The sequence below is a fragment of the Pseudonaja textilis genome, chromosome 1, assembly GCF_049901715.1.
Source record: "Pseudonaja textilis isolate UNSWEBS1 chromosome 1, rPseTex1.2, whole genome shotgun sequence".
Lineage (NCBI taxonomy): Eukaryota > Metazoa > Chordata > Lepidosauria > Squamata > Elapidae > Pseudonaja > Pseudonaja textilis.
In genome coordinates, this window is record NC_141990.1 from 310,242,350 (window position 1) to 310,267,210 (window position 24,861).

Below are 24,861 nucleotides of genomic sequence, written 5' to 3' on the forward strand. Positions count from 1 at the left end.
AGCAAAGAACTGCGGGAGGCCATCGTGGCTGAAAACAGAGCCTGGGCTCCATTTTCAACTGCAATGGCTTTCTGCAGCCCTCTATCAACAAAAGCAAAGCTCCATTTTCACTGGCAGAGGGCTGCAGGAGAATCCCCCCAGCCCCTCTTGGGCCACCACAGGTGCCCCTGACACAAGTGATGTTGAGCTGGCCATGGCCATGCCCACCCCAGACATGTCCTCCCAGCCCCCTAAGGTCAAACACAACCCCGATGCAGCCCTCAATGAAATCGAGTTTGACACTCCTGGCTTAGGCTAACATTTTACATTGACTAACCAAGGATAGGTTCGTACATATCAAGCCACAAGAACATTGGGGACCAGAAGGGAGAAAGGATACAACAGAGGGAAAGAAAAGATGCTTAGCCACTCTAATATTCTTTCCTCCAGACAGGTTTAAAGCCTTCCTAATAATTGGCTGCCTCAAGGGAAAGAGAAAATTCCCTCTGACAATTACAGAAATAGACTAGCAGCTGAATTTTACTTTATTTATGAAACATATTATATTACTGTCTAATAATACCTCTTGCTAGTTTTCAGTTACATTAATCATATTCTCTGCTTATACCCAAATATATTAGTGTAGTTTAAAAGTTAGAAGAATGCTCAGAACTTTGTGTGCCAATATTTCACTTTCATTGTCTACCTGGCTTCTGCCACTGCTATAGGCATCGCACTCTGCATCCCTAAAAGAGACCTTGGGATCTCAATTTTTTTGTTTCAGATGCAGGAAAGAAGCCATTTAAATGGCCTGAGAGCAATGGCTATAGGGAAATCTGGCAGCTAAGTGAAGATGCAGGCACCCTCTTCCACTTCTTGATTCTCTCCAAAAAAAATCCACTGCCCCGCATTTGTTTCAAAAGGCAAACGAAGTTCATAATATAACACCACCTCCTCAGGTTTGCTCAGAAAGATTGCCTATACATTGGCAAGTCAGATACATCAAATAAAGAAGCATCATTGCCCTGACTGGGGAATCATGCCAACCAAACAAGAGACTATCAAATGTTACCAGACAAGGAAAATAGGCAAACGCAGCCCAACTGTTTACATTGAAATAATATATCCCAGGCAAATACAGTAGATAAAAGGATAAAAAAAGCTCAACACTAGGATATTGTAGGGACAAGACATATACATGCAGCTATATTAATACATGATTACTGTGTAATGAAAAACTGTCTAAACACTGAATAGTTATCTTCCCATGTTCCAAGAGACATAGTGGCTCAGTGGCTTAATGATGCTGGAGATGGTCTCTGCTCTGGCGGTTTGAGCCTGTTGGGGTGAACTCCTGCTACTAGCTTCAGCTTCTGTCCAAGTAACAATTCAAGAGCATGTTCTATGCAAGTAGATAAATAGGCACCACTTTGGTGGGGAAATGAGTTGGCACTCCATGCAGGCAGTCAAATTTCTGTCATCTGAACCTTCCTGGCTACGGTGCTCATTTGCAAGGCGGCTCTGGGAAGGGAGAGGCCTTGGATGACACTGCAGGAAGAGCTGCTCATTTTTCTTTCTAATGTGAAGTCAACTCATCCACCTGTGGCACATCTTGGGAAGTGTGACAGTGTTTCCTACGACAGACCCTTGGCAGGTTCAGGTACCTTGGCAGCCAAACTACTACTCTGCAATAGCATTGTGGTCTGTTGGCCAATGTAACAATGCCATACGCTGCTGCTGCTGCTGCTGCTGCTGATGATGATGATGATGATGATGATGATGATGATAATAATAATAATGCCATCAGTCAATTGCAGAAGGCAGCTTTACTTGGAACAGGTTCCAGCTTCCTTCCTGCGGCAATATCTGTAACACTATCAAACATCCAGATTTGCCTATAGGTAGATAAAAATGCCAAACCCAGTCTGAACATCTGGCTGACTGTACGATGAATAATAATAATAATAATAATGTTATTATAATTATTATTATCATTCACATGTTCCAATTGTTGGCCAATGCAGTTGCCTCTAACCACAGCAAGGCTATTCTGAACATGCATGCAGAACTTGAAGTTTTCACCCATAAGACTCTATAGGAAAATACATTTCCATACCATCCTAGTTCTGGAATACCATTGGTATTATACTGTAGAATTGTGCTTGGGCTACCCACTTACTATAAATATTTTTCAGCCCCATACAAAATGGATCTAATTATACTAGCAGATATTTTCTAGATAGAGATCTTTCACATTACCTGCTCGCTGAACCTCCAAATATCGAAGAAAAAAAACCCTGGAGATTTTTGAGATTTAAACCTTTCTGCAAAAACATGTTCTGTTATTTAGCTACACCCTTCTGTAGTAATCATTCATTCCAATTACAAACTCACTCTCAATGATCAGTGAATTTTTGCTGTTGTTGTTCAGATACTAAGCTGTGTCTGACACCCTGCGACCCCATAGGCTAGGGTTTCCTGTCCTCCACTGTCTCTCAGAGTTTCCCCAAATTCAGTGAATTGGGCAGTGCTTTAAATTTCTTTCTCTAACGTAGGCAACAGGATGCTTCTGTTTCCTGATGTGGATGTGCAGTGATGACAAAACTATAGTTGGAATCAAATTATTTGTAATTGTCTAAGGAAAAAAATGAAATACAGGTAGCCCTGGACATATGACCATATTGGACCCTGCCAATTATAATAGTAAGACCTCACAGTCATAAAGCAAGTCATCATGTGAACAATCCAATTTACAACCTTTCTTTTGCTGTGGTCATTAAGCAAATCCATTGTTTGCTATGGGGCATTTTTGCTGACAACCAGAATAAAATGCTGATTTTTAGCAAATACATTGTAAATCAAAGTCATATGACTGTGGGATGCTACAAACATCCATACATGTGGGTCATTTGCCAAATGTGCAACATGCCAGAGGGGGTGGGGGGCAGCTGCAGAAATTTCAGAATTGGGTCATAAGTACCTTTTGGAGGGACCATCCATAAGTTGAGGGCTATTTGTAGGATGTATTGGATAACCCTATATCCATTTTTCCTGGGCACACTCTGGATTTTCCATTGCTCTGTCAACATCTTATTGTTACTTTTACTATTATATTAACATCAGGTTGCTTAAATTAAAAGATCACTGGGAATCATTTGCCTTAAAAAGCCTGTCTTCTCACAAGTACAATGGTATCTGAACTTCATCCACCACCATTCAGAATCCTTGGGATTTTTCAGGCCCTGGTACTTCTCTAGCTTCTGTTTCAACTGTTTCAACTCCTACCCTCAAAACGATGCTATAGAGCACTGCACACCAGAACAACTAGACACAAGGGCAGTTTTTCCCCCAAACGCCATCAATCTGCTAACAAATAATTCCCTCAACACTGTCCAACTGTTTACGACGTCTGCATTACTATTACTATTAATCCTCTCATCCGTCCTTTCACCCATCTCCTCCCACTTATGATTGTATGACTGTAACCTTGTTGCTTGTATCCTAACAATTTTTATTGACTGTTTCCTAGTATGATTTAGTTGCTTATTGTACCCTATGACTATTATTAAGTGTTGTACCTAATGCTTCTTGACTCTTGATGAATGCATCTTTTCTTTTATGTACACTGAGAGCATATGCACCAAGACAACTTCCTTGTGTGTCCAATCTAAACGCCGTGGCAGCAAGGGAGAAGGGAAAGCAACGGTGGCGGAAGGTCTCCCGATACGAAGTGCCCCACCAATGCCGAGGTCAACATTCAAGCCATCGCTGCCCGCCCACCCGAGGATGCAATGGGGGGAATTAAGTCACTCCCGAAAAGACGGCCTAGCCGTTTTTTCGGGGGTCAAAAAAAAATAAGGCCCAGCCTTATTTTGTAAGAAACACGGTAGTACCATAACCTGGAAATCATATGACAATAAACCTCCTTTATCTGAGGAAAATGGAGCCCTGTGGTTGGAAACAAAGCACTGGACTGAAGAGGTTTTTATAGGTAGTCCTTGACTTACAACAGCTGGTTCAGTGACCATTCAAAATTACAATGGTACTGAAAAAAGTGATTTATGACCATTTTTCACACTTATGACTGCATCTCCATGGTCACATGATCAAAATTCAGACGCTTGGCAGCTGACTCATATTTATGATGATTGCAGTGTGGCTGGGTCACGTGATCAACTTTTGTGACCTTCTAACAAGGAAAGTCAATGGAGAAGCCAGATCCATTTAATAATCTTGTTACTAACTTAAAATTAGCAGTGATTCACTTAACAACTGTGGCAAGCAAGGTCGTAAAACAGGTCAAAACTCATTTAACAAAGGTCTCATCTAACAACAGAAATATTGGGGCTCAGTTGTGGTTGCAAGTCGAGGGCTCTCTGTATTCATGCTGTCCACCAAGGCAGCTCTTACATATCTCAATATTATACTGCATTGTTACCTACAGAATATCATAGCACGCTTGCAATTTTTTTTGAGCTATGCAGAATTTGTGTTATTTAACTTCTATTTCCACCCCCCACCCCCACCCCCCCAATCTCTGGTTTAAGTGCAAAGCAAGCAGATCCTTCTCCCTTCACAGCTGCATGTTTAAGGGAGGGGAAGCAGAAGGAGGAATAAGAACTATGGGAAGAATTCTGTTAATCTTGACAACTGTTTCAAAGGTATTAACACTGGATGCCTGGCTAGAAAGACTTTCTTAGTGTTACAGCTGCTAGTATGCGATGTAAAAAGAATCCAAGGGGGCAGGATGGGGGAAAAAGGCACAATGAGTTCCCCTTCCCCAAATACTTTACTTTCATTTTTCTTCTTCTTAGTTTGTAAAAAAAGAACCATTTCCTAATATTAAATAACAGAACACATGATATTTGCAAAGCTAATCTTCGCCCTATCATCCGCACGCTAAAACTAAACACCAAAATTATGCCACAGCTGCTGATTCTAGTTGCCAGCTGTTACTTATAAAGTATTACTTATGTGGTAGGGGTTAGTGCTACACTTAAAAGCCCCCCCCCCCAAGGTTTTATGACCAGGTTATCTGAAGCACCTCTAACTGCCCATTCAGTATAATTTGGTAGAGCGGGTACACAGCAGGTCCCTTCAATTAATCAGTGTGAACTCTCAGGACTTAGGAAATAAAGCCTCTATAAAGATAGCCCTTGTTTAGTGACTGCCTCATTTAGCAATTGTTCACATTTATGATGGTGATGAAATAACTTTACAACCAATCATCTATGGAGATTATCTTTCAGCCAGGTCATGGTTGTCTCAAAGGTGCTTTTTGAAAGAGGCAACTGGACTTTCTGGTTTTTCCGTGAAGGAGTTTCATGTCTCGTCCAAGATTAAAGATTAACAGAGTTGGAAGGGACCTTGTAAGTCATCTAGTCTAACCTCCCCGCCCAAGTAGACCTTACTCCACAAGTCTTAAACTTGCCAAGTTTGAAGACCCTTACCCTACACCATTTTTGACAGATAGCAGTCCAGTTTCTTCTTGAAAGCTTCCAGTGATGAAGCTCCCACAATTTCTGAAGGCAACAGTTTCCATTGGTTGATTGCTCTCATTGTCAGAAAATTTCTCCTTATTTCCAGGTTGAATCTCTCCTTGTTCAGTTTCCATCCATTATTCCTTATCTGGCTTTCAGGTGCTTTGGAAAATAGCTTGACCCTTTCCTCTCTGTGACAGCCTCTCAAATATTGGAAGACTGCTATCATGTCTCCCCTGGTCCTTTTCTTCACTAGACTAGCCATGCCCAGTTCCTGTAACCATTCATCGATGAAGATGAAGAAGCTTCTTGAATGAGAAGCGAAACATCTTCAAAGAAAAACCAGAAAGTCCACTTGCCTCTTGAAAAAAGTACTTTTGGGATTTACAACCAATCTTTATATGTATGTCCTCTGTAGGTCTGTAAAGCAAAAGGAAAACTGAAGTAAAATCACAAACAGAGTTGTGTTTTCACTTAGCAACTGCTGAGTTGACAGTCCCAATCGTGGTAGCTAAACAAGGATTAACTGTGGTGCTGACCTCCTCTGGGGTGGTATTCTTCCAGAGATAGATATGGTTCCCACTCTGATGACATTGCAAAAGTCTTTGAAGACCTGCTTGTTGTCCCAAGACCTGGAGTAGAACTGTGGAAACAGAACCTTCTCAGTCAGTTCCTTGGTAGAGTCCTTGGTGCTATCTGAGTTTGGCTGTTTTCTTGCAGACATTTTATTACCAAATTAGGTAACATCATCAGTGCTAGAACTGATCTCGCAATAATGATGTTACCCACTTTGATAATTAAAAGTCTGAAAGTAAACAGTCAAGCTCAGAGAGTACCAAGGACTCCACAGTTAAACCTACAGCTACAAATATATACTCTAACACTGAGGAATTCTCAACCTCAGCAACTTTAAGATATGTGGACTTCAATTCCTGGCTGCCTAGAAAATTCTTGGAGTTGAAATGCACACATTTTAAAGTTGCCAAGGTTGAGAAATACTGCCCTTAGAACAACAAGGCTGTCAAGCAAGCAACTGCTGTTATTTATTATTCACATATTTCAGCTGGCAGAGTTCAGCTAACTACTAAGAGTTCTTAGTAACTATGCCATTAAGATTACATAAAGAGTTCACAATGAGGGAAAGGTTTCAATCATAGTCTGTACATATAGACTATGTACACATACAGTTTAGTTACTGTAAAGTAACTAAACATTTTTCACATTCCACAAAAAATACATATTTATCTGGGTAAGCCTGCACACTGTCGCACTACAAGCTTCTCAGACACAACCATGCAAGAAATCTTATCTCCATCTATGATGTAGCACTATGTAGCAGATCAAGAAATAGACTCCACAGGAAGACCTGAGCTATATATTAATGAGTTAAGCCAGGGGTCTGCCACTCTGGAGCCACATGCGGCTCTTTCAGCCCATTGCTATGGCTCCCTGTTGGCTGATCCCACCACTGGCTGGCCCCTCCCCTCCCCGTCACTCCTTGCCTGGCCTGAGAAAGTAACGGTGATGGCAGCGGTTGGAGACTCGCTCCATATTTCAGAGCAGGAGGTGACTGGGTGGGAGTGAGCGATGTCGAGTTGGCCATGCCCACCCAGTCACACCAGTTGTTAAATTATTAGGTTTTCTTTTCTGTGAGAAACGGGTACAAATGGCTGTTTGAGTGTTTAAGGTTGCAGACCCCTGAGTTAAGCTATATTAAGAAAATCTTGCAATCCTGTTCTATATTCTCTTCCTCTTATATCCCTATGAATCAGAATTATTGGTTGACTGATTAACCACCCATCTTGCCATACGGCAAATCTGGGTGGCTTAGAGTTATATAAAATCTAAAACATAAACAGTTAAAAACAAACGTTAAAGTCAAAAACACATGGGGGAGGTGGGATCTGTTATTACCCAATCAACCATCTGCATTGCCAACAGCAGAGAAGGCCCTCCTCCGCGGACCCCACCAGCCAGAATACTCAGACTGACGGGACCTGCAGCATCGCCCTCCTGCCCCCACGAGTGGCATGGGCCAATCCCAGCGGGGTGAGAGGGTCCCTCAAGTAACCTGGACCCATGCCATGAAGGTCTTTAAAGGTGATCACCAATATCTTGAATTGCACACGGAAGCAGATTGGTAACCTGTGCAGGAGCAGTGGTGTCACAGGGACCATTCTTGGGTGGTGGTGGTGGAAACTACCCGTGCTGCTGCACTCTGCACCAGCTGTAGCTTCCAAATGCTCTTCAAAGGTAGCCCCTATGTAGAGTGCATTACAGTAGTCCACTCGTGAGATGACTAGGAAGTGAATGACTGAGCGCAGAGAATCCTGGTTCAGGAAAGGCTACAACTGGCGCACAACATGAAGTTGTGCAAAGGCTCCCCTAGTCAAGACTGCCACCTCCTCCTTGAACAGGAGCCGCCAGTCCAGGAGAACAACACCCCCCCACCCAAGTTGTGGACTAGGTCTTTCTGGTGCAGTGCCACTTCATCCAGTCAAAGATGACAATGTCCCGGATCCCACAGCCCTGCGAACCCAAAGCAATTTGATCTTACCAGGGTTCAGCCAAAGCTTGTTGTCCCCCATCCAAGCTCTCACAGCCTCCAGGCCCCACAAAAGGGTGGCCTACAGCATCAATTGGATCACCAAGAGTTGAAATATAAAGCTGGGTTAGTATTATCTTGCTCCATAGGATTTAAGGAATGTTTTAATCCTCTTCATTTATATCAAGGGTCTTCAAACTTGGCAAGTTTAAGACTTGTGGACTTCAACTCCCAGAATTCCTGAGCTAACATGACTGGAGGAGGAATTCTGGGAGTTGAAGTCCACAAGTCTTAAAGCTGTCGAGTTTGAAGATCCCTGATTTATATAATACTTCTTGCCCATTTCCCAAGAGATCACCTCCCTAATTCTTGGATAATCATTTGTTCAGGATGGTATAAGAACTCCTGCTTGGGTTGGGGGACGGACTAGAAAACCTCCGAGGTGCCTTCCAGCCCTATGATTCTATGTTTCTCTACATACAATGCCAAGACTGGTTTATCCTCCAACTCCTTAAAGACACCATTATGCTTTAAAGCTTCAAGACTGCATTTTTCCCTCATAACATGCTGCCTATCCACATTTGCCACCTGTTGCATGAACAGCTGCTACCTGCACAGTAATGTAGCACAAATTCTGATCACAGACAATAATGATTTTCAGATATAAATCTTTTGAATTTGATTACAGAATCATAGAATTGTAAAGCTGGATCCTCCATACCAATTCTACATAAGGATCATCCAGACCAATTCTCTGCCATGTGCAGGAAAACCAATTTAAATCATCCTCAAGAGATGGCCATTTAAATTTGACAGGGGTGTCAAACTCAAGGCCCCTGGGCTGGATCTGGCCCATTAGGCCACCCTGGAAATATCAAAGGAACGGCCCACGGTGTCCCTGCCAGTGAAAACAGCCTTCTTCCGCTGGAGACAATGAATCACCTCCAGTCCCGCCTGGGCCACCACAGGTACCCCCGGCACGAGTGATGTCAAGCTGACCACGCCCACCCTGGCCACACCCACCCGGCCCCCTAAGTTCAAACACAACCCTGATGCGGCCTTCAGTGAAATCGAGATTGTCAACCCTGATCTAGATTCTTCTTAATGAACCAGCACGGAAATCCCACAACCTTAGACTATTCTACTGTTTTACAGATTTTACAACCAGGAGTTTTTTCTTTATATTTACATACAAAGAATACTGTACAAGAATTTAAAACTTACAATAATGGGAAGAGGAATAGATAGATAGATAGATAGATAGATAGATAGATAGATAGATAGACAGACAGACAGACATAGACAGACAGAGATAGAGGCCGACAGACATACAGACCCGCATTTTGCATTCCATTCTTCATATTAATCAATATGATATTAATCAATACCCAAGCATCTATGAGACATTTTTTGATTTAATAAGATTATGCTGGCTAGGCATCTTGGGAGTTGTAGTCCCACAATATCTGGACACTATTGATGAAAGGCCCCTGTAGCACATCTTGACTCTAAGGGCCTTTCCAAACACCATGTCATTATACTTGAGCTAGCAGAAGTCTATATTGGAATGAAATTTGCTGTCTCTATCACCAGTCCTAATCCTATTTCTATTGTTTCTGTTCTGACATGTTGGCCAACAGATCCATTCTGATGATGTGTCTCCCAGTGCATCTTAAATGAAGCAATTGGTTAAGTACTTTGTCTTTGCTATCTATCCTCTCTCTTCAGAACAGAGAGCCTTTGGTAGATGGGCAGCTGTATCAGTTTGTTTAATAAATAAATAAATTGACAAGCATCACCAGGCAGTGGGAGGAAAAAAATCATTTCCGAACCAGTGCAACTGCAGCAGAAATGGGACAAGTCAGACTGTACACTGTCAATCACTAATTTAAAAAAAATATTTGATTTGGTATTCTTGGTTCCTTCCTAATTCTCCTCTCCTATATTCCATTCTGTAATAATCCAAATTTAATAATCTTTTTTAAAAATACATTTTATTGTGCTATTACTCTGCTGAGCACCTAATTCTCACAATGCTTTCTAATGTCTATATGCATTTACCCATGTAGTATGGCTGTAGCCAGGGGTGGGATTCTACCTGGTCGAACTGGTTCTATAGAACCGGTTATTATGATTCTGTCCAGTTTGGAGAACTGGCAAATTGCACCACTGGCTGGCCCCGCCCCGCCCTGCCCACTCACTGCTTACGTGGCACACGGGCCATCAAACTTGCCTGTTAAGTTGCTATTTTTCCTTCTTTCCCGCCCCGACCATCAGCTGGGAGATTTAGATTAGCTAGAAAGTAGGAAATTGTTGGATTTCTTGCTTTCTAGCTAATCTAAAAGCAGAGCTGAACCTTCCTTAGGACTGAAGCTTCTATTTTTCAGTGCAGACTTAGGTAGCAGATTGCAGATAGATAGAACTCTAAGTGAATCTATGATTCTGTAAGCAACTCAATCTCCGTCCCTGCTTTGCCTGATTTTAGGTAAAAGTTGCTCTTTTTTAAATAAAAAATTCATTATTTACATACATGAGTTAATTTTGTGAGTTTGCTTGCTAGCAAATTTTATGAGTTTGCTTGCAAGCAAATTTTATGTGACACACTCAGGTAGCAGATTGCAAAATGGTAGATCTCTAAGTGAATCTGTGATTCTGTGAGCAACTCAATCTCCCTCCCAGCTTTGCCTGATTTTAGGTAAAAATTGCTCTTTTTTAAATAAAAAATTAAATATTTACATGAATACTTACAATATTTACATACACGCCATGCCCAGCCAGTCATGTGACTACCAAGCCACACCCAGTCAGCAAACCGCACCCACCTGATCACATGACCATCAAGCCACACCCACAAATTAGGCCACGCCCACAGAACCGGTTGTTAAGAAATTTGAATCCCACCCCTGGCTGTAGCTATATTATTTATCCTTTTTATTAGATTCTTTCCTCCCCCTTTTTATTGGTATGATTATGATGATGAAGATGATTATGATTATTCTGTTGCTTTGCATGTATACTGAGAGGTTCTGCACCAGAGACAAATTTCTTGTGTGTCTAATCACACTTGGCCAAATAAAGTACTCAATTCAATTCAAAATCACAAAGGCAGCTGAGTCATTTAGGGTAACTCTCCTATTTCCTTTATACATATACATACATACATACATACATACATACATACATACATGTGTGTGCGTGTCTGTATCTGTGTGTATGGATGGTTTGGGAGGCATAGGGCGAGGGAGACCAGACTGTCTCTATCGTTCTGCTTTTTCCTAAATTAGGAAGGCCAATAGAATTATACCATTTCCAGAACTGCCGTGTGATATTATGCATTTCTAACAGACTAGCAGCACAACAGTATCTGGCTCTTTAGCAACAAAATTAGGTTAAACAGTGACTGGGAGAAAAGCAGTATATTCTGGAATGAGCAATAAATACCACTCTGATGCCATCTGGATTTAAAGGGGAAAAGACTAGCATTGCTAATACTAAGGATGGCTGATGGGCTGGGAATGAGATGAACACAATGCCGTAAGGACATGGGAGCAAAAATGTTGCCAGTTATGATTTACAGGTACCAGACAAACACCTGAAAGCCAAGGCTTTTATTTATTCATTTATTAAGAAATTTTATATGACCACCAAACATGTGGTGATATTTGTATCTCAACCAATGTCTCAGCAAACCTCAGGCTGACTTAGAAAACCAACAAGGGTTGGCCTAGTTTAGTACTTCAGTGAGTTACCACCAGTGGATTTCAGAGCTTTAGGTTAGACTGGGAAATGAAAACAAGAAGCCCAGAAGAAGACCATTCATTTTGACGAGTTACACAGCATAGAGATATATAACTAAGATATACATCTGGTTACACCTACAGTGATACATAACTCAATGCCTGCTCCCATCAGGAAATCCCAAAAAATAAGGTGTATCTCTCATGCAGATTCTTTTAGAGTGGGTGGCCATTATGAAGTTAATCATAATAATTTCTCTTGTTAAACTGTTGAGCCAGTGTTAAACACTCCATAGCTAAAGCTTCCTTGGCAGGCTACAAGATGACCCTGAGAGGCACAGGAGACATATTTTAAAATATTAAATTTGTTCAGGTTGCTAATTAAAGTACTGCTGCAAATTTAAGATAATAATAAATTAATCTGTAATGGGGGGGATGGTCAGAGGCAGGGGTGGGATTCTACCAGTTCACACTTATTTGCTAGAACCGGTTGTTAACATTCTAAGCAGTTCAGAGAACCGGTTGTTAGAAGAAATTACTGGCCTAATCCTGTAAGGAAGGCAGGAAGGAAACATTCTGGTGTTGCTTACAGAAACTTGCTCTCCATTAACCTTTATTACATTCTTGGCAGGACTAGACTTCCTGTCTCAGTAATGTCTGGAGTTTTTTTCCCTTCCTTTTCCGGTACTTTGCTTGTGTGGAGTGACCATTCAGTTACAATGACACTGAAAAAAGTGACTTATGACCCTTTTTCACACTTATGACTGTTGCAGCATCCCCACAGTCATGAGAGGCCAGGTGAGGACAAGCGCGCCTCAATGTGAGTGATATTGAGTTGGCCAGGCCAAGCCAATACCATGACCAAGCCATGTCGACCCAGTCACATGACCATCAAGCCATGACCACCACCTAAGCCACGCCCACAGAACCGGTTGTTAAAAAAATTGAATCCCACCCCTGGTCAGAGGTGAAGACTCATACAGCTCAGATTAATGCTCTATACCAGGGGTCTTCAAACTCAACAGCTTTAAGACTTGTGGATATCAACTCCCAGAATTCCTCCCCCAGTCATGGTAGCTCAGGAATTCTGGGAGTTGAAGTCCACAAGTCTTAAACTTGCCAAGTTTGAAGACCCTTGTTCTATACTCTTTGTTATGGGATTAATGTAACTTTTCCTCTTTGTTGATGCTATTTTATTTTTTGAACATACTTAGTTTTAATTTTCAAGGTTGTGAGGCTGCTGCATTTGTGTACGTTATATCTCACTGGTTAATGACTGTAAATAAAAATACCACTACAAGTAGGAAATCAGAATATTTCCAGCAGACGACTACCCAACCTCTCCCTCAAGATTTTTAGCAAGAGGGAACCAAAGTAAGTAACTGATTCAGCTGTTGAATGGCATTTATTCAACAATCTCTATTCTTTCCAAATTGGCTTGTATCTTTACATTATGAGATTATCAGATCTGCTTTTGTTAATATTAAAACCGCAAGATGCCTCCCTTCTTAACGGAGATAATTACTGGATTCCCCTCTGAGGGGTGAAATTATAGGCTTGTCTCTAACTTTCCATGGCAGTTGAGTGAGAGGCTTCTCAATTAGAGGAAGCAGCTGAGAGGCAGATTATCTTGATTATTTTCAAACTGGCTTCAGATTGGGCTAAGCCTGTTTTGGTCAGTCTAAAAGAGGATCTGAGACAGGTTTACATGTCTTGATCTTTTAGTAGTGATGTTTAGTAGTGATGTTCACAACCATTCAGAGAATGGTTATTATTACAAGCCTGTATTTCTGTTCAATTTCATCTTATGTTGCTTGCAGACAGACGCTCCTTGAAATAGAGACAAATATATGGAATGTTTTATGACTTTATTTTTCTCCAGTGCTTTTCCATATGAAATTCCCTGGGAAATATCATCAAAAATGTGAGGCTGGGAGCTATCAATGATGCCAAAATCTAATTCAGATTAATGAGAAAACCCACAATACCTCAAGTAACACATTGGATTAACCTTGTATGTGTGTGTGTATGGTATGTATGTATGTATGTATGATGCATGTATTTTATATCCTGCCTTTATTATTTTATAAAGTCAACTCAACTTAAATCTAAAAGTTTCTGTTTTCTGGGTAGTCTTCCACATATTTGAAGAGAATGATCATGTCTTCATAAATTTCACTTATTAATCATATTAATAAGAAGCAATTATTATATTAACAAGAAGCAATTATTATATTAACTATTATAAACACAATCATTATAAAATATAGTAAGTCATATTAAAAATGAAAAACATTCCAGCATCTTCTGGATAGGGAGTGCCTGAGTCTTTCATATCTCTAGCCTCTTCTTCATGTTATACATTGTCAGCTCCTTTTACATTTCCCCATAAAAATTCACTAGGAATTTTTATTAACCTGTAAAAATGGGTGTCAGAACCAGCCACAGTTCACCAGAAAAGATGTGGATCTATTAAAAAAGAAATCTTGACTTAGCATGACTGGGAAATGCTAATAATGGAACTTAAAATTATGTTGGTCTTTTTTACCACCATGTCACATTGCTGACTCACTTAGGAAGTGATTACAATTCATGGGTAACATTTTCACATATTCTACTGTTGCCTATTTTTCCTGACATTAATACACTGTTGTGTATTTTTCCTGACATTAACAATACCTTTCTTTTTCATCCATCCCAACTCTAAAGTCTACATTTCTATCCTCTTTCATCCCTACCTTCTGAATTATCCTTTATCCACGGGATATCACCTACAACATATTTAAAGAAAAAAACATGAGGTGCTTTTAAAAATTACTTTTATCTTGTTAGCCTTTTTAGCATTTCCAAAGAGAGGCATAATGTAAATTAACTAAAATACATAGGTTCTCGCCCACATTTATTTAACATGTGTGCACGCCACACCTTGCCGACTTCCAATAAATTAAACAACTCATTCATTCTCTTTTTTCTCCCTACCGCATATAAAACTGCAGTCTAAAGAAAAATCCTTCCTGATGTAGAAAACTGGCTTCCTGATCTAAATTAAATGTAGGGTTTTGGTGTTTAGAGGAAGGGTTCCGAATCCCATAAGGCAACTGGCATAATAAACAACCATACTTGCATTATTTTGTGCCCGTTTGTAAACGAGAAGGCTAGATGTCCCTTTGCCAAACCGGTACCACTAGATGCCTTGGGACTATCCTTCCCATGACCCCCCCAAAGAGGTTGCTGTCTGTCTTCATACTGAGGAAGGCTGCTCTAATGGGAAATTATTTTCCCCTAAGCAGCTTTGAAGGTGCGCTCAGAGGTGGCTCCCATGGTGGAACAGACCCATCCAAACCAAAGCGAGCAAACCCCACCCTATCCCCCCCCCCAACTTCGAGCGGTTTGGAAGGAGGGCGGACGATGATCGTGGCAAGCAACGGAGCGGGAGCTGCACTTCGCCATTCGCCCCATTGTCTCCCTTCCGCTTCTCTCAGCGCCCCCCATTCCCCCCCACTCCCGGGCAGGGGCAAGCACAAGGGGCAAAAGAAAGGACGGGAGGGCATTCACGGAGCAAAATAAAGCGAAGAGGGAAATCCTCCTCCGTTAGGTCCGGAGACCTAGTGATCTCCTCCGCCCAGTCCAGACGGCGGCCGGGGGACGATGGGCGGGGCCGTCTGAGACCCTTTCGCCACCTCTAGACTAGCCCGGGCAGGGTCCCGGCGCGGCGATAAGGCGTGGCGGAGCCTCTAATGGGCCGAGGCGGGGAAGCTGCGCGCAGCAGCTCTCAGGCCCTCGACCAGCTACCGATGGAAGTAGCCCAAATATGCCGAACCAGCCCACCCACTCCCGGGGCTCGTCCTCATCACCTACCCCAGCTGTTCCTTTCCTTGCGGGTCTTGGCCATGGTTACTCCGCCCGGCGGCTACCTGCTGCCACTCGGATCCGCCGGGCTCGAGGAGGCGGCGGTGGCTGCCGCTGTTGCTAAGATGAAGAAGGAAAGCGCCGCCGCCGCCGCCGCTGCCTGGCCAAGAAAGGCGTCTCTCAGCTCAGCATCTCCTGCGGGAGGGTGCAGGGAGTACACGAGACGCGTCCAGCGCAAACGCGGATCCGCAGGGAGAAGGGGGAGAAAGAGCGCGCCTACCACGGCGGGCCAGAGCTTGCTTCCCCACGCACACGTGTCCGTCCGGGGCTCGGAAAACACCGCACTCCCTTCTAACCAGCCCGGCGCGCACCATCCGCACGACCTGATCGCGCTGCAGAGCACCTGCGGACGAGGACGCGCGCATCACGGGGCGCGGCACCAGCATGCGCCTGCCCACCGGTGTGGCGGAGTTCGGGCACACCCTGAGATGGGAATCGGTGCCCGCCATGCGCGGCCTGTTATTTTGGACCCGTGGCTCTCAGACTGGCAGAGGGAAGAGTCTCAAGCCACGTGCGAAACTCACGTGTTTGTTCGGCCCGGCCGATCATTTGGGTTTTGGACTAGGGTAGGGAGATTGCATTGTTTTTATGCGCCTGGCACCATCCGTGTGTGCGAGGAGTCGAGGATAGCCCTCGACAGATTACCAAGACGCAGGTCCCCACGCTAACAGTTTACAACCCGGTCCGGATACAAAGTAGCGAAGAAGGCCGTCAGAGCTGGAGAAAGCAGAAGAATAAGCATGGATGTCAGCGGCTGAGAATGTTGCAAGTTTTATTTCAGTGGCTGGATTTTCTGTAAGAAGCTCCCCCCACCCCCCAGGACAGTATTTTCTGGCTTTGCAGATACAAATTATAGGCAGAGATAGGATCTGTCCAGGCAGAGATGAGAAAAGAATTACAACTAGGATACACCCATGTTCAAAATCCTGGATAGTACCTGGACTATCAAGGAAGGTTCCTTCACGCTAAGACCTCAAGGAAAGAAAAGCTTAATGGAACTACATCTACATGGAGGGAAGCAGTGGGATAGCACAAGGTTCTGTCTTAGGACCAGGACTCTTCAGTAACTTCATAAATGACTTAGATTAGGGGAATAGAAGGGGAACTTCTCAAATTTTGCACATGATACTAAACTGGAAAGAAGACCCAATACCCTAGAAGATAGGCTCAAGCTCCAAGATGGATCTTGACAGATTTGAACACGGGGCCCTATCTAAGAAAATGAGATTCAATGTAGAGAAAAGTAAAGTCTTACACTTAGGCAAGAAAAACCAAAAGTACATACAGTATATAAACAGGGTGAAACCAGGCTAAATAATAGTAACTGTGAGAGGGATCTTGGAGTCTTACTGGAAAACCAACAGTGTGCAGTGGCAACCAAAAAAAGCCAGTGCAATCCTAAATTGCATGAACTTTTTCATTCAATCATGATCATGTGAGGTACTAATACCCCTCTATAAAGCCTTAGTAAGACCACAGCTAGAATACTGCATCCAGATTTGGTCACCATACTGTAAAAAGATGTTGAGACTCTAGAAAGAGTGCTGAGAAAAGCAACAAAGATGATTAGGGGACTGGAGACTGAAACATGATGAATGGTTACAAGAACTGGCTAGTTTAGTGAAGAGAAGGACCAGGGGAGACATGATAGCGGTCTTCCAATATTTGAACAGCTGTCAGAGAGGAGTGGGTCAAGCTATTTTCCAAAGCACCTGAAGGCCAGACAAGGAGTAATGGATGGAAACTGATCAAGGAGAGATTCAACCTAGGAATAAGGAGAAATTTTCTGACAGTGAGAGCAATCAACCAATGGAACAGCTTGCCTTCAGAAGTTATAGGAGTTTCATCACTGGAAGCTTTCAAGAAGACTGGACTGCCATCTGTCAGAAATGGTGTAGGGCAGGGCTGTCAAACTCCCAGCCCATAGGCCAGATGCGTCATGCACTGGCCACACCCCCACCTGGTTTAGCAAAGTGGCGGGGAAGCCCCGATATGTCACATGAGTTTGACACCCTTGATGTAGGGTCTCCTGCTTGGGCGGCGGGGGGAGGTTGGACTAGATGTCCTGTAAGGTCCCTTCCAACTCTGTAATTCTGTTCTGTTCTTATTCTGCTCTAGCTTCAGAGCCTCTTTATGACAGTAACTGCCTTGGGGTTTTGTGGCCTCTAGCTTATTTTGTAAAGGCTGGCTACCCGTCGGAATAGGGAGAAAGAGTCTACAACAGCCCTCTTAATCAGCTGATCCCATTTGTCTCCTGCATGAAAGTAAAACTCTGACTAGGTTCAGCTTTTCAGAATTTTCCTGGTTTTCACAAGTATCTACCATGACATTAGAACCACTGTTGTGTTTGTTTTGAAAATTGCAATTAAAATTCTGTTAGAGAGTTGATGTATTAAATTATATACAAAGGCTCTTTTCAAAATCACACTCTAACTTGGCCCGATTTCTTTACCAAAAGTGTCAGTAGTACATAAGCATATGTACTGAGCTTTTATAAACACCTTTTGCATCACAACCCATTTTCTCCAAAAGGTCCTTGGGAGTCAGAGGTACCTGCAGGATTTGAAATGTTCACCAAATTGACAAAAACAGAAGTCGCTTGTGACACAAGCTCTGCCATATTCAGCTGTTCATGTGATGTAATGATACATGTTCAAAAGGAGTTTTGTTATTTCCATCCCCCCAACACCGTGCTTCTGCCATGAGCACCAGTAAAGAAATTAGGTTCTGAGTTTTTATGCTTTCCACTGGGTTGGGCATACTGCCAATAGTGGCAGTTGTACTTGATATTGTCTAGGTATGCCAATGTACTCTATAATAAGTCTTGTTTTCAATTGCTCTTGGCAATTGAAAACAAGATTTATTGAAGTGAATCTCCAGATCTTTCCTAGAGATTGAACACTGTCTACTTTTGCCCAACATGTCTGATGGATCTGTTAGAATATCCCAAAGATACAGGGAAAAAAGCTGCAGACAGGACAATATATTTTATTTATTTATTTTATTTATTTGATTTGTCAATCGCTTCCAAGATAATAGGTATAAGTATATACATAGTTATGAATACATGAAATGGGTACATATAAGAAAAATAAAAGAAACAGGGGCGGTAGGCACATTGGTGTGCTTATGCACGCCCCCTACAGACCTCTTAGGAAAGGTGTGAGGTCAATAGTAGACAATCTAAGGTTAAAGTTTTTGGGGTTTGGGGAAGAAACCAGAGTCAGGTAGAGTATTCCAGACATTGACCACTCTGTTGCTGAAGTCGTATTTCCTGCAATCAAGTTTGGTGCGGTTAACCTTGAGTTTGTATCTCGTGTGCTCTCGTGTTTTTATGGTTGAAGCTGAAGTATTCATTGACAAGTAAGTTGTTGCAATGTATGATTTTATATACCATACTTAGATCAGACCAAAGACGGCATAATTCATGGTTTTCTAGGTCTAGAATTTCAAGTCTGGTGGCATAAGGTATTCTACAAGTAGTGGAGTGGAGAACTCTTCTTGTGAAATATTTCTGGACTTTCTCAACTGTGCTGTCTCAAACTTGACTATTGCAATGCACTCTGCGTGGAGCTTCCCTTGAAGATCACCCAGAGGTTTTAACTGGTCCAGATTGCAAGGGCTGGGCAGTTTCCTTCCAGATGCAATTCAAGGTGCTTGGTTGCTATTCTATAAAATCTTACATGGCATAAGGCTATCTTTCTGCATGGTTGCTTTGATCTGGTAGGGTTGGTGTGCTCTGGGTTCTTGGGCCCCTGAAATGTACTCTGTCATAGCAGCTACCTTCTGGAATGAGGTTCCTCCCACTTGAGATCTTGGTGGATCCCACCCTACCAGCATTTCTGAAAGGCCTCAAAAGTCCTTGCTCTTTGGCTAGGATGGGTGTAGCCCCTTTCAAGGAAGAGGGGTGTGTTTGCTGCTGCTTGATTTTCCCATTATTGGTCTTCCTTTATTGCCGTATTGTTTTATTGTTTTATTGTTCTTATGCCTTCTTGTGAATCCCTCAGAATCACTGAAGCAATGCAAACCTTGAATAATATAAAAATAAACAAACAAACAAAAGCACTGAATTTCCACCCCAAATGCTTCCCATTGCTACCATTCCTTTGTTCTATTGAAAAATCCCTTTGAATTTACAAAGGTGAAATGCTAGCCTGTCAGCAATTTTGCAACTAGCAGCTTTTGGATTGGGGGATTGAGAATATGAGGTCTAAACAAAGCACATTGAAGCAGTTGAATTCCAGGAACAGGAAACAAAAGATCCATAGGAGGTGGGGAAAGAAATAGTTTTTTTTTTTTTTGCTCAGGAACTCAGTAAGAGTTTCTGCCCAGAAGATCTGCAGTCACAAGGGAAAATACCAGTTTTACTTCATATTCCAATAAGATGGAGCAAAATCAGTAATCAGTCAATACAGCTACCGGTGACAGATTAATTTTTAAGATCAGCCTGGTCCACAGCCAATCCCAAAGCGCATAGCCCTGGTTTAGAGGTGCCTGTAGTTCCCCCTCATTGATTCTTTTCATGTTTTCTAATTAGGGCTACACTTCAAATTCAGAAACCTGGTTGTAAATACTATAATTAGGCAAATACCTTGTGAAGATAAATACTATAATTAGGCAAATACCTTGTGAATATGATAAGACAGAATTTATGTTAGGCTCACTTTTGTACAAATGGCTCTGCCATTATTTTTTTGGAGGGAGGGAGGCACAATTTGAATGCTAGTTCTATCCAGCAAGATCTTAGATAGATTGATCCTAGCTTATTTAAGGTGTGACTAGACAGAACTAATATTTCCTAAAGCATTGTCTTTATCACTATGAGAATTAAGATTTTCTGGTGAAACATTTTTTAATCAAGCTTGTGCCGTGTGGTCCTTGACTTACAACAGTTCACTGACTGTTCAAAGTGACAAATGCACTGAAAAATATGACTTACAGCCATTTTTCAGGGTTAGGTTGTTTGCCACATCCCCATGATCATGTGATCAAAATTCAGATGGTTGGCAACTGGTTCATACTTATGACCATTGCTGGGTCCCAAGGTCATGTGATCATCTTTTGCAACAGAAATTTTGGGCTCAACTGTGTTTGTAAGTCAAGGACTACGTGTATTTTATTATTTACTTTTGGTTATGATTTTGAATATGCACTGCTATAATGGGAGAGCCAGTTTGGTGGAGTGGTTAAGGCATCAGGCTACAAGAGCTGTGAATTTAGCTTTGCCCTTGGCACAAGTCATCTGGGTGACTTTCCACCAGCCACTCTCTCTGCCCTAGGAAGGAGGTAATGGGAAACCCCTTCTGCATTGCAGAGACTTGTCCAGAAAGTTGCTATGAGTCAGTACTACTGATTCAAAGGCACATGCATGTGCACACACAAAATCATAATATCCCGAGGGAGGAAGAGAGGAATAGAAATTATTTTAATTACATTTAGATGATGAAATAAACAGTAATCAGTAAATTGAGCAAAGAAAACAGGATTCTTTATCAAGGGATTAATAATTAAGTAATTTAAAATAAATAAATAAATAACTTTGAACGCTTTGATTGATACCATATGCTACCTCTTCACCCTCCTGCTTGTCAGAAGAAATAATTATTGATATATATACAGTGTGTACACATGCACACATACACACACTGTAATAGTACTTCACCAGTGGCATGGATAAGTCCATGCCACATGGTGGCAGACCATAAAAATATTTTTTCCTCCTGAAGATCACAGTTGATGCCTGTCTGAAAAGCAGGATCCAATTCTTTGATAATGTTGCGGGGAGTTTCATGATCTTTTACTTTCACAAAGGACTTTTCAGATCACAGGCTGTATAATATAGTAGTAGGACCACAAACAAAAGTGTAACTTTTTAAGAGAAGTTCTTTCCATCTTCCTGCCCCACATTTTAGTGCAAGATGATTTATATTGTTGGAAGAATACCAACCATCAATGCATGTAGTTCAGTGTTTTTAAACTCTGGCAACTTTTTAAGATGTGTGCGCTTCGACTCCCAGAACTCTTCTCCCCAGCATGCAATTCTGTGAGTTAAGTCTGCACATCTTAAAATTTCTAAGACTGAAAAACTGGTGTAAATGGTGTATAGATTCAGAAACCTATAGATCCCTGAGAAAACTCACAAGCCAATGACCAAACAATTCCCCTGAAGCACCAGTTTAACATTTTTGGGTTAGCGAAATTCAGAAGCACTACTGACAAATTCCCCAAATGCTAATCATACGTCCCAAAAAGATTCTATGATCCATACTAGAAATTATCATTGGGGATAACCAATTGAAATAATTTCCCCAGGCAATTCTGTGGCATAAATAATCAACCAGGGCAATCAATGCTATTTTCCATCCCAAAAGTCTTTGAATCCAGATGTGGAAAAAATCCCAATGTATGTAAGTCAAGAAAATCTAGGTGTATAGTTTTCATTTATTTTAAAGGGAGGGTTGCCAATATTGGGTTCACAAAACATGTCAAGATAGACAGTGGTTTGTTTCACCTTGGCTTGTTGGATTGTATGAACCCAAACATTGCATTTTGCAAATTATAATTAATGGTTTTGCATACTGTATAAACATAGTCACTTGTGATATATTCAGTTATCTGTGGTTGAGTGAGCAATGGCTTAGCAAAGGGCTGTCAAACTTCCGGTCTGTGGAGCAGATGCATCACAAACTGGCCATGTCCATGCCCAGTTTAGCGAAGGAAAACAGCCTGACACAGAGCCAGGAGTCTGAGCAGGTCGCCTGGCCAGCAACCTGTCTCTTTCCCAAACTTTTTGAGTTAGGCCAGTCTCTTTCAAAGGGGATTACAATCTCTGTTTCCCTGGTCAAATCAATTTTGGGCAAATACTATGCATTGTTTTAGTTATTATCTATCTATCTATCTATCTATCTATCTATCTATCTATCTATCTATCTATCTATCTATCTATCATCTGCAAGCCAGAATGAGTTTTATTTATTTTTATCCTACCTTTCTGACTAACCATTAATCAAACCAACCTTATTTTCCCAGGGAAGGTGATTTTCATTTTTTTTAACTAACAGGTTCCCCTGCCTGAAAAGGTTTAAAAAACCCTGTTCTAGGGTAAGCTTGTTTTTCTTTAAATTATATTCACCTAAACCACAGTTTGCTACTTGTAGTTTATTGCTACCATTTGTGCTACTAGCAATTCCTTTGCATCTAATCATGTAGTTTACTGTCACCTTTATATATAGCATTGTAACTGATGTTTCTATTTGTTTCCTGTTTCTGATGTATCTATATATATATGCACGCCTACTGAGATATTGAGTATTTCCTCGGTAGAGATCTTAAGCATGAATTCAACCCTAGTTTTACTAGAATTAACAGCATGGCAAGCCAGTTTCTAGTTCAATACAAATATGGCTGAGATTCCCAGTTATTTCCTCTAGATTATCTCCTCTTCCAGGATACAGTTGACCCTTACTCCTCTAGCTTCCATAAAGGCACTAAAAACTTGGTTTTCTCCCCAGGCTTTGGGACTGGGTTGACTGGAGTTACTGTCCAGAAAAGGGTGTCAATGTGACTTTGAGGTTGCCCATTACTTTGTAGGATTTTAACCAAAATTATCTTGTTTTATAGCCCAAAATTGCAATGTTCAAATGAGATGGCTATATAATTTTTTAAAAGAAATAAATTACTACAGTAGTGGTTGACCAAACTGTTGGGCTCAAAGTTGGTTGCAGACTATCACATGCATGATAGGACAAAGTTAACTAAGGAAATTTTTTATGCAGACTATGAAGAAGACATTGAAACAGTTGATTATACTCTTGTCAACCTTAAAGTGCAATTCTTACTTAAAACTGCTATAGCTTAATTCTGATCCTTTGCTTGTCTGCCCTTCCTATAGTTTAACAGATTTTTGCCTTGCACTTCTAGGCCAAGATCTGTTCATTGTTGACATAAGTGACATTTTTACTCTGAAATTCCTGATTTTCAAACTAACTCTGGTTCTAAGATAGTGATATGTTATCCTAATTCTGATTGCTCTTCAATATACAGGTGAAACTTGAAAAATTAGAATATCGTGCAAAAGTTCATTTGTTTCAGTAATGCAATTTAAAAGGTGAACCTAATATATGAGATAGACTCATTACATGCAAAGTAAGATAGTTCAAGCTGTGATTTGTCATAATTAAGATGATTATGGCTTACAGCTCATGAAAACCCCAAATCCACAATCTTAGAAAATTAGAATATTGCGACAAGATTCAATATTCTAGGCTCAAAGTGTCCCACTCTAATCATCTAATTAAGCCATAATACCTGCAAAGGGTTCCTGAGCCTTTAAATGGTCTCTCAGTCTGGTTCAGTAGGAAGCACAATCATGGGAAAGACCGCTGACCTGACAGTTGTGCAGAAAACCATCATTGACACCCTCCATAAGGAGGGAAAGCCTCAAAAGGTAATTGCACAAGAAGTTGGATGTTCCCAAAGTGCTATATCAAAGCACATTAATAGAAAGTTATGTGGAAGGGAAAAGTGTGGAAGAAAAAGGTGCACAAGGAGCAGGGATGACCGTAGCCTGGAGAGGATTGTCAGGAAAAGGCCATTCAAAAGTGTTGGGGACTTTCACAAGAAGTGGACTGAGGCTGGAGTCAGTGCATCAAGAGCCACCACACACAGACGGATCCTGGACATGGGCTTCAAATGTCATATTCCTCTTGTCAAGCCACTCCTGAACAACAAACGTCAGAAGCGTCTTACCTGGGCTAAAGAAAAACAGAACTGGTCTGTTGCTCAATGGTCCAAAGTCCTCTTTTCTGATGAGAGCAACTTTTGCATCTCATTTGGAAACCAAGGACCCAGAGTCTGGAGGAAGAATGGAGAGGCACACAGTGCAAGATGCCAGTGTGAAGTTTCCACAGTCTGTGTTGATTTGGGGAGCCATGTCATCTGCTGGTGTTGGTCCACTGTGCTTCATTAAGTCCAGGGTCAACGCAGCCATCTACCAGGAGATTTTGGAGCACTTCATGCTTCCTTCTGCAGATGAGCTTTATGGGGATGCTGACTTCATTTTCCAGCAGGACTTGGCACCTGTCCACACTGCCAAAAGCACCAAAACCTGGTTCAATGACCGTGGGATTACTGTGCTTGATTGGCCAGCAAACTCGCCTAACCTGAACCCCATAGAGAATCTATGGGGCATTGCCAAGAGAAAGATGAGAGA

At 41.7% G+C, this 24,861-nt stretch overlaps 1 protein-coding gene across 3 annotated transcripts in view; it reads right to left on the minus strand.

The window, feature by feature from the left end:
- Positions 1-15,769, minus strand: part of ATL1 (atlastin GTPase 1) — a 39,863-nt gene extending 24,094 nt beyond the window's left edge. For all 3 annotated transcript variants that reach the window (XM_087922483.1, XM_026698765.2, XM_026698764.2), the window contains exon 1: positions 15,600-15,769. In XM_087922483.1, coding sequence (XP_087778609.1) covers positions 15,600-15,633 — 34 coding nt within the window. In that variant the 5' untranslated portion in view covers positions 15,634-15,769. The remainder of the gene's footprint in view (positions 1-15,599) is intronic.
- Between the last annotated feature and the right edge of the window lie 9,092 nt (positions 15,770-24,861).